At 45.0% G+C, this 17,566-nt stretch overlaps 1 protein-coding gene across 1 annotated transcript in view; it reads right to left on the reverse strand.

The window, feature by feature from the left end:
• Window positions 1-494: 494 nt before the first annotated feature.
• Window positions 495-17,566, reverse strand: part of CES5A (carboxylesterase 5A) — a 46,425-nt gene continuing 29,353 nt past the window's right edge. The window contains exons 6-13 of the mRNA XM_007947975.1: window positions 16,088-16,236; window positions 14,005-14,109; window positions 12,265-12,405; window positions 10,798-10,866; window positions 5,754-5,901; window positions 3,761-3,910; window positions 821-893; window positions 495-744 (exon numbers count right to left, since the gene is read on the reverse strand). Coding sequence (XP_007946166.1) covers window positions 495-744; window positions 821-893; window positions 3,761-3,910; window positions 5,754-5,901; window positions 10,798-10,866; window positions 12,265-12,405; window positions 14,005-14,109; window positions 16,088-16,236 — 1,085 coding nt within the window. The remainder of the gene's footprint in view (window positions 745-820; window positions 894-3,760; window positions 3,911-5,753; window positions 5,902-10,797; window positions 10,867-12,264; window positions 12,406-14,004; window positions 14,110-16,087; window positions 16,237-17,566) is intronic.

A 17,566-nucleotide genomic window follows, 5' to 3' on the forward strand; every position in this document is an offset into this window, starting at 1 on the left:
TCAAACCCACCAGCCACTCCTTGGAAGGAAGATGGGGCAATCTACTTCCATAGTGATACTGCCTCGGAAACCCAAGGAGGGGTCACTATGAGTCGGGACCGACTCGATGGCACATAACAATGACAACAAACTGTAAGAGAATTAATGTCTGTTTGTTAAAGCCATCCATTTGTGGTATTTCTGTTACAACAGCACTAGATGGCTAAGACATCTGTACACACTTTACATTCTAATTTTATTTCAAATGAGTGACAAGATCAGTATCATGCCCACTGGTAGACCAATCTTCCTCCAGATTTTCTGAGGAAGTCTGGTAGCCTTATAACCCAAAGTGCACCTTTTTAATGTTAAAAGACTTCCACAAGGACAACTCTCATGTCCGTACAACATCAGCTAAACCAGCTTGTTCTACAAAAATCTCCACAGAAAGCAGCCAGACTTAGAATGAAGCTAATGACTGTGGGAGAAATTAGAGGAGAAGTAGAAATCCCAGATCACAGAACAATAACCTCCCCAGGAGCAAAAAAGAAAAAGAAAGACAGGAACAGAGAAAACAAGCTCAGGGAAGAAAGAGGACTGAGCAGAGCTCCAGAAGTGGACATGATCAGGGGTAGGGTACTTGTCCAAAACTTCACTTTCGGCTCTTTCAGTCTCTCCCCGACCCTTATGTTCAAATCCAGCTGTAGGTACTGCTCAGCCTGATTGTAGACTGGCCACAGAGGCAAGCTTTCCCCGTTGGGATTCCTGGAAGTGAGAGTAGAAATGGGTGAGATTTTCCTCCTCAGACACACTGGGGTGGGGGGACCAAAGGCTCACTTACCCGGTGCGTGCAAAGTTAGCCCAGTATTTCATCATCTTCTTGCTCAGTAGCTTCTCCTCGTTTGTGGCTTCCTCTGAAGGAGATAATCACACACTTCAGCTGTTCACAGTGATCCGCTGAGGCCCAAGGTGTCTAACTTCTGATCAATCACTTTCATACCTCTCCTCCCCTTGAGTCCTTGCAAGCCCACAAATACTTGTACCCGTTTTGTGTGTGCAGATACTGAGGCTCAGGCCCTAGCAATCATGGCTTCCAATGGCTTCCAGACCACTCCGGTGAGGCTGACGTTCCTCGGGGACAGAGACCACCCCCCTCTGTGTGTGCATGTCTCTCTCCCTTCTGCAAACTATCAATGACCATATTCTGTATTTGAAAAGGTAGCATTTGGTTAAGGTATAAAATCCCAAATGCAGAAAGCATATCTAACGAAAGTAAGTTTCCTTCCAGATACCCAGTTACCAGGTTGAGAGACAACTACTATTACCAGCTTCTTAAATACACTTTTAAAGATAAGTTAAGCACGTTCAATTGTATAAATGAACTCTTTTTTGCACACTTGATCACTTGATACTATATTGGGCATCTTGCTCTTTTTACTGAAATGGTACCTAGGAGGTAGTTCCATATTATCACCTATTTATAAAAAACAACCCAAACTCACTGCCATCAAGTCAATTCAACTCATAGTGACCCCTCCTTGGATTTCTGAGGTGGTATCGCTATGGAAGTAGATTGCCCAATCTTCCTTCCAAGGAGTGGCTTATGGGTTTGAACCGCCAGCTTCTGGTTAGTAGTCAAGTACCTTAGGCACTACACCACCAGAACTCTTATAAAGCTGCTATTTATTTACACATATTATTCTATAAATATAATGAGGATAATGTTTACTTATAAAAATTTATAATGAATATATAATATCTATTCAACATAGATAGAATTCATATATCTGGTACTGTGTGGCTGGGTCTTTAGGTTGTTTGCAATCTAGGTGGTAAAATAAATGCACATATATTTTGTACACATGAAAGTATAATTATGCAAAGAATCTTAGGAGTGGAATTGCTAGGTTAAAGACTACATGCGTTTTAAACGTTGATAGTGTTTGCCATTAATGTGTGAGAGTGTTTCTGCACACCTGCTGGGGTGCATTGTTTCCTTCCCAACCTGACTGATGAAAAATGGTACCTCAGAAAACTCAAAATCAAAAAAAAAAAAAAAAGACCAGATTTACTGGTCTATTATAGCCTGGTGAGACCCTTGAGACCATGGCTCCTTCATGTCTGGAACTGAACTCACTTCCATGGCTCCCAGCCAAACAATAAACTGACATATGAGGTGAATATTTATATCAGGTAGATACACTCCTTAGAGCGATCACTAGTAGGAGAACAGAAGGGCAGTGTTTGCACAGGGAGACAGCTTGTGGGGTGAGAGTGCATGGGAGGACACAGGGAAGAGGTAACTATGGGGAGGGAGTGGGAAGAGAGCTGTTACATTTGGGGAATCGCAGTCAGTGTCATGAAAGATAAATGTGTGTGAACTGCTGTATGGAAAATGAATTTTCTCTGTAAACTTTCACCCAAATCACAATAAAATTTTTTTTTAAAAGTTTCCTCAGCCTGGTTGAGTTTGCAGTTCCCTTGTTATGAGTGACATTGAGTGGACTTTCTTGTTTAAAAGCCACTTGGATTTTTGTTTCTCATAAACGGTCCCCTAGGTTTCCACGGGGGTGCCCAATTCTCATCGAGTTTCTGGAGCTCTCTAGAAATCAAGAAAACTGATAGGTATGTTGTGATCCTTTTCCAGGGTGCAGAGGCCGTGTGCTTATTATGTAATAGGATTCCAGTAAGAACTGGTAAGTGACAACAAAACTCACATTCATGAAGCACTCACGGTGTGCTTTCTGAGAGTTGTTCACTTAATACTTATGACAAGGATTATGAGAGGTGGCTGTGTCGCTCATTGTCTGTATTTTAACGATGAGTATGAATAACTAATATAAAGAATGATGTGCAGTGCACAAACACAGGCTTGTTGTCCTTGTTGTAGAGAGGCCATTAATTAAGAACTGGCATTGTGTATTGTTTTTAATGAAATATTTTAGTGCTGTCTCCTGTGTATAGTTCCTGTAATTTTTTTTTTATTGATAATCTAATTGGGCTAATAATTTTAAGCATTGAATGTATTGTAAGTTCAGCAACATCATGAGTAGCGGTTCATAGCATTTATAATATATCACCTGGATCCAGGAAGGAACCCTGGTTGTACAGTGATTAGCACTTGGCCGCTAACCGAGTGGTTGGTGGTTCGAACCCAGCAGCGCTCCACTGGAGAAAGAAGTGGCGGGCTGCTTCCATAAAGATTACAGCCTTGGGAACCCAGTGGGGGTAGTTCTACTCTGTTCTACAGGGTTGTTATGAGTCAGAATTAACTCAACTGGCAACAAGTATGGGTTTTATCTGGATCCAGGTCACTTTGGGCTAGAATTGTGAAAATGTGAACCCTGCCCTTTGAACCCCAGGGTGGTGACCTCTGCAAGTTTGGTCAGCAAGAAGGAAGAGAGTGGTTACCATCAGGAAAAAAAATTAGATTGCTAGATTGCCTCAAGCAGCCCACCTCCACAGACTTCAGTGAAAAGAGAAACACTTATCAGAGGAATGTTGTCAGCTTTTTCGCCTTGCTTCCTAAAAATAAGAGTGGGAGGGTTTCCAGAGAAATGCCATAACTGTAACCATGGGAGGAGGGTAAACCCCAGCTCTTCAGTCCTCCAGGTTCACAGGAGCAGTGGGCTGGGCTGGCTGGGGGCTTGCTGTTCACAGCAGGGAACTCGACTCTTCTCACCTCAGCCCAAGTGCCAGGTTCCTGGCATTGAGCTGAACAGAAATGACCATTGCAAAGCCCTGGTTCCTGCTAGAGCAGGACCTTACATCAGTTCCTTACCAAACATGCCAATGTCACCATTCAGGAAGGCACCTCCGAAGACAAAGCGGATTTCGTCAGTGTGATCGGCTTTGACAAAAGCTGGCCTGGTGTTTTTAAAGCACTGGGATCGGTGCTGAAACTCATAGAAGTAGACAGGTGCGCCAGCGTCTGACAAAAGTCATGAGAGGGCCCAAGTCAGGCGCACAAACAGGGTGGAACGGAGCCGGCCCTGTATCCCCACCCATCTCATGCTGGAGATAGATCTACAGCCTGGGAAGCTCATGGGCAAGAGGCAATCCCAACCAAGCTAATCCCCTCCTTCCCATCGGAGTTTCCTGCTACGACAGCCTTCACACCCCTAGTGACAGTCAGCTCATTACTTCTCAGGGCAGCCTGAGGGGGCATTAGTTCCATTGCTCAAAACCGTCCTCATACTGAGCTAAGATCTACCACCACATGACCTCCTGTCATTGACCCTGATTCAATCCTCTAGATACAAACAGAACCTGGAACAGTGCCAGGCACATAGTAGGCCCTTAGTAAATATTCTTGGGAAGAAAAGAAAGAGGGAGAGAGAAGATAGGGAGAGAAGGAGAGGGAGAGAAAGAAAAAAAGAAAAAGCTTGTGTCTCCACAACTCATCTTGTCTTTCACAATTCCTCCACTGCTCCTTACAGCTGTTTATGAAGACACCCTCTGAGAGAAAGGGATCTGTAGGACTAATGTTAATTAAATTGTATTCCCCCAAAAGAGATGTTGAAATCCTAACCCCTGTACCTGTAAATAGGAGCTCTGGTGGTGCAGTGGTTAAAGCATTCAGCTGCTAACCAAAAGGTGAATAGTTCAAACCCACCAGCCATACTCCACGAGAGAAAAATGTAACAGTCTGCTGTCATAAAGATTTGCAGCCTTGGAAACCCTATGGGGCAAATCTCCTCTGCCCTGTAGTTTTGCTGTGAGTCAGAATCTGACTTGATGGCAGTGGGTTTGGTTTGGGTTTAGCACCTGTAAATATGACACTGTTGGAAATAGGGATTTTCTCTTGTTATGGTAATGAGGTTATACTGGAGGAGGGTGGGTCTGAAACCTGATCACTTCTGAGTGGTGTCTTATAAAAAGAGTAAAATGGACACAGAGACACACATGGTGGGGAGACAGATGCCACGTGAGGACCTGTCTACAAGCAAAGGAATGCCAAGGATTGCTGGCGACTCCAGAAACTAGGAGAGAGGCCCACAGGAGTAATCAACATGGCTGAGACCCAGATTTGGACTTGTAGCCTCTAGAACCTTGAGGAAACAAATTTTTGTTCTCTAAAGCCACCCACTTACAGTATTTTTTGTAACATTTGTTGTTGTTGTTGTTATGTGCTGTCAAGTCAGCCCCGACTCATAGCCACCCCTCCTTGGGTTTCCGAGGCAATATCACTACAGAAGTAGATTGCTCAACCTTCCTTCCGAGGAGTGGCCGGTGGGTTTGAAGCGCCAACGTTCTGGTTAGCAGTCAGATGTCTTAGGCACTACGCTACCAGAGCTCCTATTTGTTACATTGTTGTTGTTATGTGCCGTCGAGTCGGCCCCGACTCATAGCGACTCCTCCTTGGGTTTCCGAGGCAGTATCACTACGGAAGTAGGATTGCCCAACCTTCCTTCCGAGGAGTGGCTGGTGGGTTTGAACCGCCAGCCATCTGGTTAGCAGGCAAGTGTCTTAGCCACTATGCTACCAGAGCTTAGCATGTTACATTAGCACTAGGTAACTAGATAGAGATGGGCCTTAGAAAATTACGGGAAGGCGGGAGTTTCCACACTGTCCTGAAAAAGAGGAAAGGACAGAAACAACAAAAACTGATCAATCTTCCCCAACTCTGAAAGGCAGGCAGCATCACCAGGTTAGGGCCAGGATACCCTCGGGAAGCCCCCTCAGTGAGGGAGCAGAGCAACGTAGTGGGTGGCCAGTCAACAGACAACATGGATCCCTGTGGCCACTGCCCTGAAGGGAGTGCTCTGACTTACCTCTGTGGTACTGAGCTGTGACCAGGCCAGGGACCACAAAGAACACATCGCCAAGCAAGTCCAGAAAACTGTTTCGAATTTCAACCATGGAGGCCTTGCTTCTGAAGTATTCCTCAGTCAGGAGGTACAAATACTGCCTGGGGATGTGCTGTAAAAAATCAGTCACCACTGTAAAATGATACAACCATTGTGGAAAGCAGTATAGCGATTCCTTCAAAAGTTGGAACTAGAAATACCATTTGACCCAGCTATTCCATTACTAGGTATATATCCTAAAGAAGTGAGAGCCATGACAAGAACAGACATATGCACACCCATGTTCATCGCAGCACTATTTACAATAGCCAAAAGATGGAAACAACCTAGGTGTCCATCAACTGAGGAATGGATAACCAGACTATGGTACATTCACACAATGGAACACTATGCAACGCTAAAGAACAATGTAGACCCTGCAAAACACTGCATAACATGGATGAACTTGGAGGACATTATGCTGAGTGAAATAAGTCATTCACAAAAGGACAAATACTGTATTAGTCCGTTATTGTAAAAGTCAAGGAAACGTTTATCTATGGAAGGAAATTTTTGTTGTTGTTGTTGGTTACCAGGGGTGGGAGGGAAGGGGAGGGAACACAGATAGATATAAGTATTGATTTGGGTGAAGAGAAGGGCAATGTACCAAATGTGAGTGATCAGTATGGTGGCATTGAGGAAGAGAAAGACATAGAGAGGTATGTGGGAGGTACAGACAACAAAGATGAACCCTTTTGCACATACAGTACCGCGTTGTAGTGAAGGGAAACATGGGTATACGGGTGGATAGATGGGTGGACAGGCTAAACTATTAGGTATGTCTATGAAGTGGGGAGTGTACCCAAGAACATGTATAGGGTTGGCAGACAATGGTCCTATAAGTTTATGTGTATGATCTGAATTCCCAGGTGTATAGTAGAGCTGACAAGGGGTAAGGTTGTGGTCACTGCTTGGTCACAACCAGCTACCCAGAGGGACTGAGTAGTTGAACCTGTGGCCCGGGACCACAGTTGCAGAGGACATCAAGCTCAATTGGCATAATATACTACACAAAACATTGTTCCACCTCCTACTTTGGCGAGTAGTGACTGGGACCTTAAAAGCTAGCAAGCTGCCATCTAGATGCAACAATGGGTCTCTCCTCATCCAGAGCAAAGAAGAACGAAGAGAACCAAAAAATTCATGGAAACAATTAGTCCTAGTGACTGGTACACCATCTGATCTGCAGCCTATATGACTACGAGACCAGAAGAACGAGATAGTGCCCGGCTACTACTGTCAACCACTTGGAAGGGGATCTATGTAGGAGATCCTGGATAGAGAGGGAGAACAATGTGGAACAAAACTCAAAATCATTTGGAGAAAAAAAAAAAGGGAGAGGGGGGACCAGGTTTGCTGGTCTGATAGAGCCTGGTGGAACCACTGAGACTATGGCCCCTAGCTGCCCTTCAGGTCTGGAATTGAACCCACACCTGTGGCTTCCAGCCAAACAATAGACAGGCACATGAGTTGAACATTTACCTGGGGTAGATACACTCCTTGGAGAAAACAATCATGGGAGAAAGAAGGACTGCTTATGCACAGGGAGACAGCTCAGGGGGCAGGAGTGCATGAAGGGAGGGACACAGGGAAGAGGTAACTATCGAGAGGAAGTGGGAGGGGAGCTGTTGCATTGTGGTAGATTGCGGTCAATGTCATGAGACAAAGTGTATGTGAACTGCTATATGGAAAGTGAATTTGCTCTGTAAATTTTCACCCAAATCACAACTTAAAAAAATAAAAAAATCAGTCACCAGAGATCCAGGTCCACACCAGCCGCCGTGGCAAGCACTCGCCATGCGCAGGTGTGATTCTGAGGGCTTTATGTGTGTCCTATCTTGTAAACTGCACGGCAACCCTATGATGCAGGTAGTGAGATTGACCCCAAATCACAGATGAGGAAACGATACTTAGAGTGGTTAAGTGGTTTGTCCAAACTGATGGAAATCTGAGTTTTCACAAGTGTATTTGCCTCCGAATCCCATGCCCCTAATCACACAGCCTCCCAATTGTGTTCCAGAAACAGTCATCCCTGGGCAGAACTATGGGCCCACGGCAAAGTGAAAAGCAGGGCCCCTTGTTCAAAACTAGTAAGACATTCAAGATGGTGACAGCAAATCATGAAACCAAGCAAGGGACCCTTCTGAAGGCGAGTCCCTCTGGGACAACACAGGTCTCACAGCTGCTCCTGGGTTCCAGCACTAACTCCACCCCTTTCTTATTTTAGTGCCTAAGGCATCTGAGGGAGCTCTGGTGGTGTAGTGCCTAAGGCATTTGGCTGTTAACCAGAAGGCTGGTGGTTCCAACACACCAGCCACTCCTGGGAAGGAAGGTTAGGCAATCTACTTCTGTAGTGATACCGCCTCAGAAACCCAAGGAGGGGTCACTATGAGTTGGATCCTACTGGACGGCAGTGCATTGCATTGTTTTGTGTTAAATAAGGCATCTGACTGCTAGCCAGAAAGTTGGTAGTTCAAACCCACCAGCCACTCTGTGGAAACAAGACCAGGCAATCTACTTCCACCTCGGAAACCCAACGGGAGTCGCTATGGGTCGGAATCAACTTGGCAGTGGGTTTGGATTGGGTTTGGTTTTAGTTGGTCTCTTGGAATTCCTGAGTGGTGTAAACCATGAAGCACTTGGCTACTAACAAACAGAAAGGTTTATGGTTCAAACCCAGCCAGAGGTACCTCAGAAGAAAGACCTGGTGATACACTTCAGAAAGGTCACAGCCATTGAAAACCCAACGGGGTGCAGTTCTGTTCTGAAATACACAGGGTCACCATGAGTCTGAATCAACTCAGTGGTAATGGTGGTTGGTCTCTTGAAGCCTCTGTTCCCTCATCTATAATAAATAGGTCGTTCAGAGGATTGCGTGAGATGGGAAGAGAAAGCAGGCTGTCTGCCTCAGAGCAGGTGTCAGTTCTCCGTGGGGCCCACCCCCCAAGTGCCTCAACAGGGCATTCGATGCATTCTTTGATGTGGCACCAGACTGCCCCCCAGGGTTCTCTCTCTCTCAACTTACCCTTGGTGTAGATGCCATCTGGTAGAAAGAGAATGTCATAGAAACTCAGACGTCTGCCAATGAGTGGCGTTTTTTAGGGGTCTGGGTCTCTGGGGGAATGCTGGGACAGGTTGTTGCCCCTCAAGCCCCACCCACTAAGGTGGAGGCTCAGCCTGCGGTAGTTTCTTTGTAATTTGGAGGCAGCGTTTACCACACCGGGGAGCGCTACTCCAACTCATTTATTGAGTCCCTGGAAATCTGGTGGTTTTAGTCAGGTCCAGAGCGAGGGAGGGCCAGACTGAGGTTTTAGGACCTGGCTGCTTGGCCATGTGACTGGCAGGTGTCTCTGTGCTGGAGGGAGCCTGAGTGGTTAAGGAAGCTATGTGGATGGAGTCTCTGGCAAGGGATAATAGGACAGTCACAGTGCAGACTCCCAGGATTCTGGAACAAGGGTGTGCCTTTTGCATGTGAGACCTGCACACCATTTGAAAAGCAGCTCATGGCATGTTACCAGGCCTGAGGGGAACCAGCATGCCTTTCCACTCTTCCTGTACTCCCACCCCACCCCACAAAACCTATTTGCCAGCCCTGAGACTGGGCTCAAGATGCCTTCCCCATCTAAAATGTCCTCCTGTTCAAATGTTCTGCTTTCCTAAGGCCCAAATTGATGACCCCCTCCTCCATGAAGCCATCTCCAATCCAACCTGGGAGAGCCATAATTTAAACATCTCTTAGTTCTCCTCGTCAGAATCCAAGATGCATCAAACATCCCCTCTTAAGCTTCAGGCCTGAGGGGTCCTCTGCCTCAGACAGAGAGCTCTTTCTAAAATGGAAATTGAATCACATCACCCTTCCATCTGTTCCCAGACCTTGAAATGATGTTTATGCTCCATCCATAGTTTTAAAAGGCTACAAGGTGTCCCCTCTGCTGTGGCTGACCCTCTAAGTTGATCTCTTCACACCCCTCTGCTCCCAATTGGCCCTTTTGGGTTTTTCTGGCTCCTCTCACCTGTGCCCCTGCATCTGCAAGTCAAACTGCACTCATCCTCCAAGGTATTTCTCCCCAGGGGAGTTGCCTGCTCCCTCTTGGAGGCCCCACAGGGCTTGGAATTTCTTCTGCTCTGGTTCATCTAATGCTGTACTGAATTGCTTCCTCCTGTCTGTCCACCTCAAGAGTTTGTAAGTTCCTCAAGCCCAGGAGTAACAGAATACCTGCTTCTCAGTGCACCCCCAGGGCCCAGAGCAGTGCCACACCCTGTGGGCTCTCAATAAACATTTGTTTAATGAGGAAATGAATGACATGAGCCCAGCACAGAGTCCACACTGAGGAAATGTTCATGGTAAAAGGGAAGAAAGCATGGAGAAAAAGAAGAAAGGAAGGGAGGAATCCATCTTTATATGCTAATATATAGAGCAACACTTGCTAATGGCATGTTTGTTCCGTGAAAGAACGAATAAATGATTAAGGATGTGACTGATGGTTCTCGGACTTGGTAGCATCCAGCACAGTACATGGCTGGCATGTGGTGAAGTCCCTAGTCCCAGGTGTGCTTCAGAATCCAGAACTTTCCAGACTATAGAGAGATCATTCAGTACAGATGCTACATAGTATATAACATGCTCAGTGGGGCCTAAAGCAGCACCTGCATTAATGTGTCCATAGAGAAACATGGACAGTGAGATAAATAAAGAAAATAGACAATAAAGACTAATGGCCACATATCAGTATAGATCACATTTGGTGGCCATGTGGCTTACAAAAAAAATCTTTGGATTTTTTTGAACTTTTTTAGGTTTTGGAATGTGGCTCATGCATTGTGAGCCTGAACTTAGTAAAGGCCGAATGAATGAATGAATGAAGACAAGAAACATTTCTCCTCCCCGCCCGCCACCCCGAGTGTGGCCCCAGGGATGTCTGTGAAACAAGAAAGTGTCTGGAAATCACAGTCACTCGGGCTCACTCACCAAGACGGTATGAATCAAGTGGAATATGAGAGACTTGTTGGAGCCCCAGAAGATCTCAGGAATCTCCTCCTGTGGAGAGAAGCAGGGAGTCTTCTGTGAGCACATCTGGTCATCAGAAGGCAAATCCATCTCTTGGCGGGAGGGAGTAGTAGGAACCTGTCCTGCCCCAGGCCGACACATGTAGGAGCACCCCCAGCAGGTCGGTCTCTTTCTCATATTTGCTAAAAGGCGGCAGTCCCCTGTCATATCTATGGTCTATGGAGCCTAAGTGGCCATCCTGTGGCAAGGCCGCATCTTGACTGTGACAATAAGCTCAAGGGTAAACTAGAAAATCTTGAGACTAGAGGCTCATTGCTCTCCTTTATAAGACTTTTGCAGTGAGGGCCTCTGAGAAGCTAGCAGTGGAAACGGAGGTGAGAGTGGTAGTGGAGAACACAGGGACTCCTTGTAACTTTTCAAACCTCTTTAGTTCATTTCTTAACCTTAGCTTCCCCAGTTTAATATGAAGAAGTTGTTCTAGATAAATGAGCTTTGATGGTATTGTAAATTTGAAACCTCCACAGTTTTGAGGAGATACAAAAAGTTTATTTCAAATGAGGAGGGTCCTCCTAGACAATAAGGTCAAGAAATCATGGCTCCTTCTCAGTATTCGGAGTCCCCGGTGTGTAAATGGTTATTGTGTCCCACTGCTAACTGAAAGGTCACAGATACAAATCCACTCAGAGGCACCTCAGGAGAGAGGCCTGATGATCTACTGCCAAAAAGCCAGCCATTGAAACCCCCTGGAGCAGTTCTACTCTCACACGTGTGGCGTCACCATGAATTGTGGTTGACTCTACAGCAATTGTTTTTTGTTTTTCTCAGTATTCAGGTCTCAGCTAAATGATCCCTTCTCAGAGGAACCTTCCCTGACCCTCCTTTCTCTTACTAAAGAAGCCTTCTCTTCCAATTTCTGTCCTTCACAGCATCCTCACTCTCTGAAATCATCTTTTCAACCTAGCATTTCATCTGTCTCTCTTCTTGAGGACATGAGCTCATGAGTAGGAACCGTTGGATCCTTGGTGTCTAGATGGGTTTAGAACATTTGGTAAAGGCTCAGTGAACACTTGTTGAATGAATAAAATGAGTTTGTAATTTTGCAACTTGTACAACCTTTGAGAGCTTCTTGGAAGTCACAAAGTCAGGGCATGAAAGTTTAAAGGGTTGAAATTTCTCCAATCTATCTGAATTTCATCTTTGAAGTAATAACTGTTTGTATTTGAAACAATCATTTGTAATGTCTTTAACAAAAATCAAATAGATGAAACCTCTCTCAACTTTTTATGTAGTTGCTTTTTTCACCATAAACCTGATGAGGAGCAAGGAAGACGCTGTCTGCAACTCCCCTCAATCCCCAGTTACCCTCTTCCAGAGATGAAAGATTGTCACAGCTTACTGGGCAGCAGGGAGGACAGCTAGGCTTCTTACCATGGGCAGCATGTAGCCACATTCGTGGTTATTGATGCCAATGATGGAAGGAATTGGATTAAATGCTTTTTGAATCAGTATGTCTAGAGGATCGTCAAGAAAGAAATGACCATCAATCACTCGAGTGAATGACTTCGTTTTCTGAAATTGGAAACAGGAGAAAAATCAGGAGCTGTTGCTGTTCACAAAAACTACTGTCCCCAGGTCCTAACCCAGCTGACCCCACTCAGTCTAGCAGCAGTCAAAATTCACTAGGAAAGAAAAAATAACCCACTGTTGACCCAGACCAATGTGTCAATGCCTGGCAAGCCCTGTCACTTACATGGGCAAGGGGACTCAACTTTTCCGGGCCCGTTTCCTCGTCTGCTGAATGGGTTATCATAACAGTCTACCAGAGAAAAAAATAGGGACCCCGAGCCCTGGTTCTCAAAGTGTGGCTCCCAGACAACATCATCAGTATCAGCTGGGAACTTGCTGGAAATGAAAATTCTCAGACCACATTCCCAACCCACTGCCACCAAGTCAATTCCAACACATAGTGACTCTTCAGGACAGAGTAGCCCCATAGGGGTTCCAAGGCTGTAATATTTATGGAAGTCTGCTGCTTCATCTTTCTCCTGTGGAGAGGCTGGTGGGTTCAAATCACTGATCTTTTGGTTAGCAACTAAATGCTTTAACCACTAAGCCACCAGAGCTCCTTAGATCCCACACCAGGTCTACTGAGTCAGAAACACTAGGGTGCAATCCAGAAAACTTATTTTAAGAAACCCTCTGGGTGACTCTGATGCACACCCCAGTTAGAGAACCACTGGTCAAACGGAATGGGCCAAGTGATGAGGTGAGGACGTGGCCAGGAGAATGGGGTGTGGTATGGGCACCCTTCTGAGATACCTTCCAGATAACACTTTGCTTTGAATGTGGCTGGGTATTTCTTGGGTCTCACAAAGCAACATCTGACTCAAGTCATGATTTTTTTTTTCAGGTTTCTGTTTTGGGTGTGGGGATAGAAGACAGCATACAAAAGGGCTTTCATGCTACATCAATCCAAGGGCTTATTATCCATCTTCATGGACTCAGGCACTGAGCACCATGTCTGGCTCATAGCAGATTCTCATCACATGCCAATAACTATTTAACAAATGTCAGAATCTGACAGAGACTGGCCTGGCTCTTTTAAAGACTATCAAAGGCTCTTGAGATTGGAAGTGACATAAAAGAGCACCCAGTCCAATTAACCATCTGGCAATGAAAATTTTGTCACTGGTCATCTAGACTTTGCTTGAATACCTGCAGAGGTGGGTATCTCACTGCCTTCTAAAGAAGCCCAGTCACTTTTCAGACAACTTAGGTTTTAGAAAGTTCTCGGTTATATCCAGCCAAAATGGCTTCCTAATCGAGCTTCCAGCTCTTGATCTTGACTTTAGCTTCCAGAGGCACATGGAACAAGTGTGATCTCTCTTCCCAATAAGATACCCTCAATGACTTGGAGGCAATCCTTGAATTTTGCTGGATTTCTCCAGGCTAAGTAGCACCTCTGCTTCGCCAAGTTCCTTAGATGCCTAGAAGGGTTTTATATCCCACATTGTTTTTATAGCTATTGCCACAAATCCCAAATCCCCCTCTTTTCCAACTCCCGGATCAAAGAAAGTTATAAGGTGGTAAGATTTTTTTTCCAGCAGAAAATGCCCACCATTCCATTCAAAGGGCAAGTCTGCCCCAAACCCTCCCCTCCCTCTTCACCTGGCTGAGGCTCAGCAACTCCTCAGAGGATTTTGCCCTCAGGCACTGCAGCAGGGCCACGGAGTCTGACACGTTACAACCACAGATACGCGCAATAAACTGCAGCTGCTCCAGAGAAAGACAAGATCAGAGAGAGAGCATGATCCTGAAATCACCCAGAAGAAAAGAAGTTGGGTGGAGTCCTTAACCCAACCACAGGCTCGTCCTTCATATATGAAGTCCAATCTGCTACCCGCCCCTCTTCGTGTGCCTATAATGGAATTTACACATTGAGAAAATGGCAATGGGGACAGGTTGTCACTGCATCATCCTTCTTCTCTTCCTTGACTTTAGCAAACACCAGGCCTTGGGGCAGGGAATTGTCAGTCTGTGGTCATGAATGGAGTCAAAATTCCTGGGTCACAGAAAGACCAGTCCTGTGACCTTGGCTCCACTGACACTGGGCCCTCTGGAGCCAAGCAGTCCAACCTTGGGTGTTACATGGAGCCATGGAAAGCCCTGAGAGTGAGGAGGACCTTGGCTAGCCCCTTAACTGCCACCGAAGCAGACTCCAGATCAGATGCTCAGTTGGCCAGCTCTGCCCTAGACCCGCTGCCCACCCCATGCTGGAATGCCCTGGCACCTTCCTTCCATCTCTGTAGCAATTCCACTTGTCCTTTAAGGCTTAGATCCCACCTCCTCCAGGACATTCTTTCAGAACATGGCAATCCGCTCTGATCTATCACCCCAAGGATCCCCTTCCCCACCTAGCCCTTGACCAAACGCCTTCTTGTCCTATTGTTGAACTTTCCATATATGTAGACTCGTACCCTGAAAGTGACGGTCCTTAATCCTCTGGGAGTCATGAATGTTCTGAGAATGCAGTGAAAGTTACAGAAGACCCTCTCACTAGAAAAACACACAAACACGTAGAGTCCGCATACAATTGTGAGGAGGGCAAAGACCACTCCCCCAACCTAAACATGGATTCTAGGGTAAAAACATGTGCAATACAAAGATTTTAGTTTCCTTGAATTTCGAATAAGCCTTCTCCACTTAACAGATCCTAACATAGATCAGGAAAAAACAACAGGTGCTCAATAAGTGTATGGTGAATGCATGCATATATGCACGAACCGAAAGTAGCTCTATGTATAATGTTACCATATTTAATGTTCCCTGTTGTATTGAAAGTATTTTTCCAATTTTATAAATCTATGATTCTGCATGTTTTTTCCTTCTAAAAGGTGTTGAAGAAAATGCACCACCACTAAAATGAATAATATGCAGCAAATGACTCCATGGCCCAGTGCTTAATTAATATGCATTGAATAAATCAGCTCATTCATTAGCTCATTCATTCAGCAAACATTTATAGTTGCCTAATACACACCAGGAGCTCTGGTAGCATAGCGCCTAAGGCACTTGACTGCTAACCAGAAGGCTGGTGGTTCAAACCCACCAGCCACTCCTTGGAAGGAAGGTTGGGCAATCCTACTTCCGTAGTGATACTGCCTCGGAAACCCAAGGAGGGGTCGCTATGAGTCGGGGCCAACTCGACAGCAAATAACAACAACAAAAATACACACCAAACAGGTCCTCACTATCTAGTAGAAGGATAACACAAAATGACAGGTAACAAATATGTGGGACATATCTCCCACCTCCCCCACAAAATCCCATGCCAGCCAGCATTCATCAGTCATCGTGTTCTTTCCCACTGAACTGGAAACAGCCTCAGGATCGTCTGGACATGGCACTCTAGGAAGTCATTCCCTGTGGAGTAGGTATAGGAAAGGAGCTATATGTAACACAGGGGACTGAGTTATATATCACAAGCAAAATAAATAAATAAATAAATAAATAACGGATAAGGTATAAAAGCTGTAACACACACACACGAGCTGTGTTGCATTGCATAGCTGGACCCATTTCCTGTTGAACCAGACATTCCACAGGAGAGGAAGTTTCACCTTGAGCCAGTATCAGGTTCTGGAGGCACAGTCAGTGAAGAAAGCCGAGACCATGGTGAAAAGCAGATTCCTGACCACACTCCTTCCTGACCAAGGAGAGGAAAATCGAGAGGTGTTAGCAATATACCTACATCCTTGTTCCTCTCGTTATCAGAGGCCTTCATGTAAGGAATGATGGCCACTCCACTCTCCATGATGGCTTTGTGGAATAAGCCATTGGCCATGGGGGACAGAACCTGGAGAGAGAACACAGAAAACCCAGGAAAAGTTATCCAGAAGACTCCCCACATATTACACATACCACCCGTCCTTCTTCAAGAAACCTTCCCAAGAAGACTCCTTAGGAGCCCCAACCTTAGAGGAACTATCCTTGGTCTGATGTTCAAGGACTAGCTATGAAGCCTCCTGGACAGTCAAACTTTCTGGCGTGTGAGTTCTAGTTCCTTCATTTCCTAGCTGGGTAGCATTGGGCAAGTTGCTTAATTTTTCTAAGCATCAGTTTACTCCCCTGTGAACCTGGAATATAATAAATAAGCCCACATCCCAGGGTTGCTGTGAGGAGTACAGGAAGTAATGAATGTACAGTACTTAAGTCAATAATAAGCACTTAAGGGATGGTGGCCATTATCATATGTGTAAAACTGGGTTAATGTAATCCACTATATACACAGGCTGTTTTGAAGATATAAGAATACCTTTTATACTGTCAAGTGCTATGTAGCAGAAGCTCTCTTAACCCACTCCACTAACTAACTTCTGCGATTAATGGAGACTCTCCATTCTATAAAGCATGTTAACTGAGGCCCAGGAAATGCTGACCACTCAGAGTAAGTGGGCCACTTTCTTGTACCTCCAATTTCTGTTGCCATCAGTTTCTTTCCAAAAAGCAAGTGTCTTTGTTCCAAACCTGTTTTTTTCAGTGTCACTTGCTATTCTAAGCACATAATTGAATGAAATATGTGAATCAATAAATTATGAGTGTAAAAGGAAAACACAATTATTTGCCGAACAAAAGCTGATAAAGACAGGTAGCTTAAAATATTTGCAAAATTAGGTGTGGACAAGATAAAATATTTGAGGGAAAAGCTATGTGCTGCGGTCACACTGCTTTACACGTGTTTATAAGTTTGTGTTCAGTATAAAGAAATGGCCACTGCAATTTGAGGACAGTGAATTCTGAAGGTGGTCTATACAATCGAGCCCATGTTGGACCAACAGGCCAACTTCATCAAAGCATCAGTGAAGAATGAACATTTTAAGTTTTAAGTTAAAATGAAATGTTCATATGCATCCTTTGTTCTTTAATGCTTTGACTGAGGTTTTTCTATTGAACAGGTAATTACCAATCTTGGTAACTGGAACCAAGGTTTCCACTCTACAAATACAGGGGCTTTTTACCTAAGTTATTACTCCCTCGGTGACCTTTGATGATTCATTTAAACTCTCCTGAGACAGCTGCCTTGTCCATAAAATGAGACTCAGCCCCTAAATCATGATGTATTTGTGAGGCTTGAGGAACACAATGTGTATAGAAGTGTTTGTTTAACATGAAAGCACCTATCAAATGTGGATGAGTCATTGCCCTCGTTTTTTTTTTTTTTTTTTTTTTT

The sequence above is a fragment of the Orycteropus afer genome, unplaced genomic scaffold (genome assembly GCF_000298275.1).
Source record: "Orycteropus afer afer isolate SDZICR_OR568_19922 unplaced genomic scaffold, OryAfe1.0 scaffold00009, whole genome shotgun sequence".
Lineage (NCBI taxonomy): Eukaryota > Metazoa > Chordata > Mammalia > Tubulidentata > Orycteropodidae > Orycteropus > Orycteropus afer.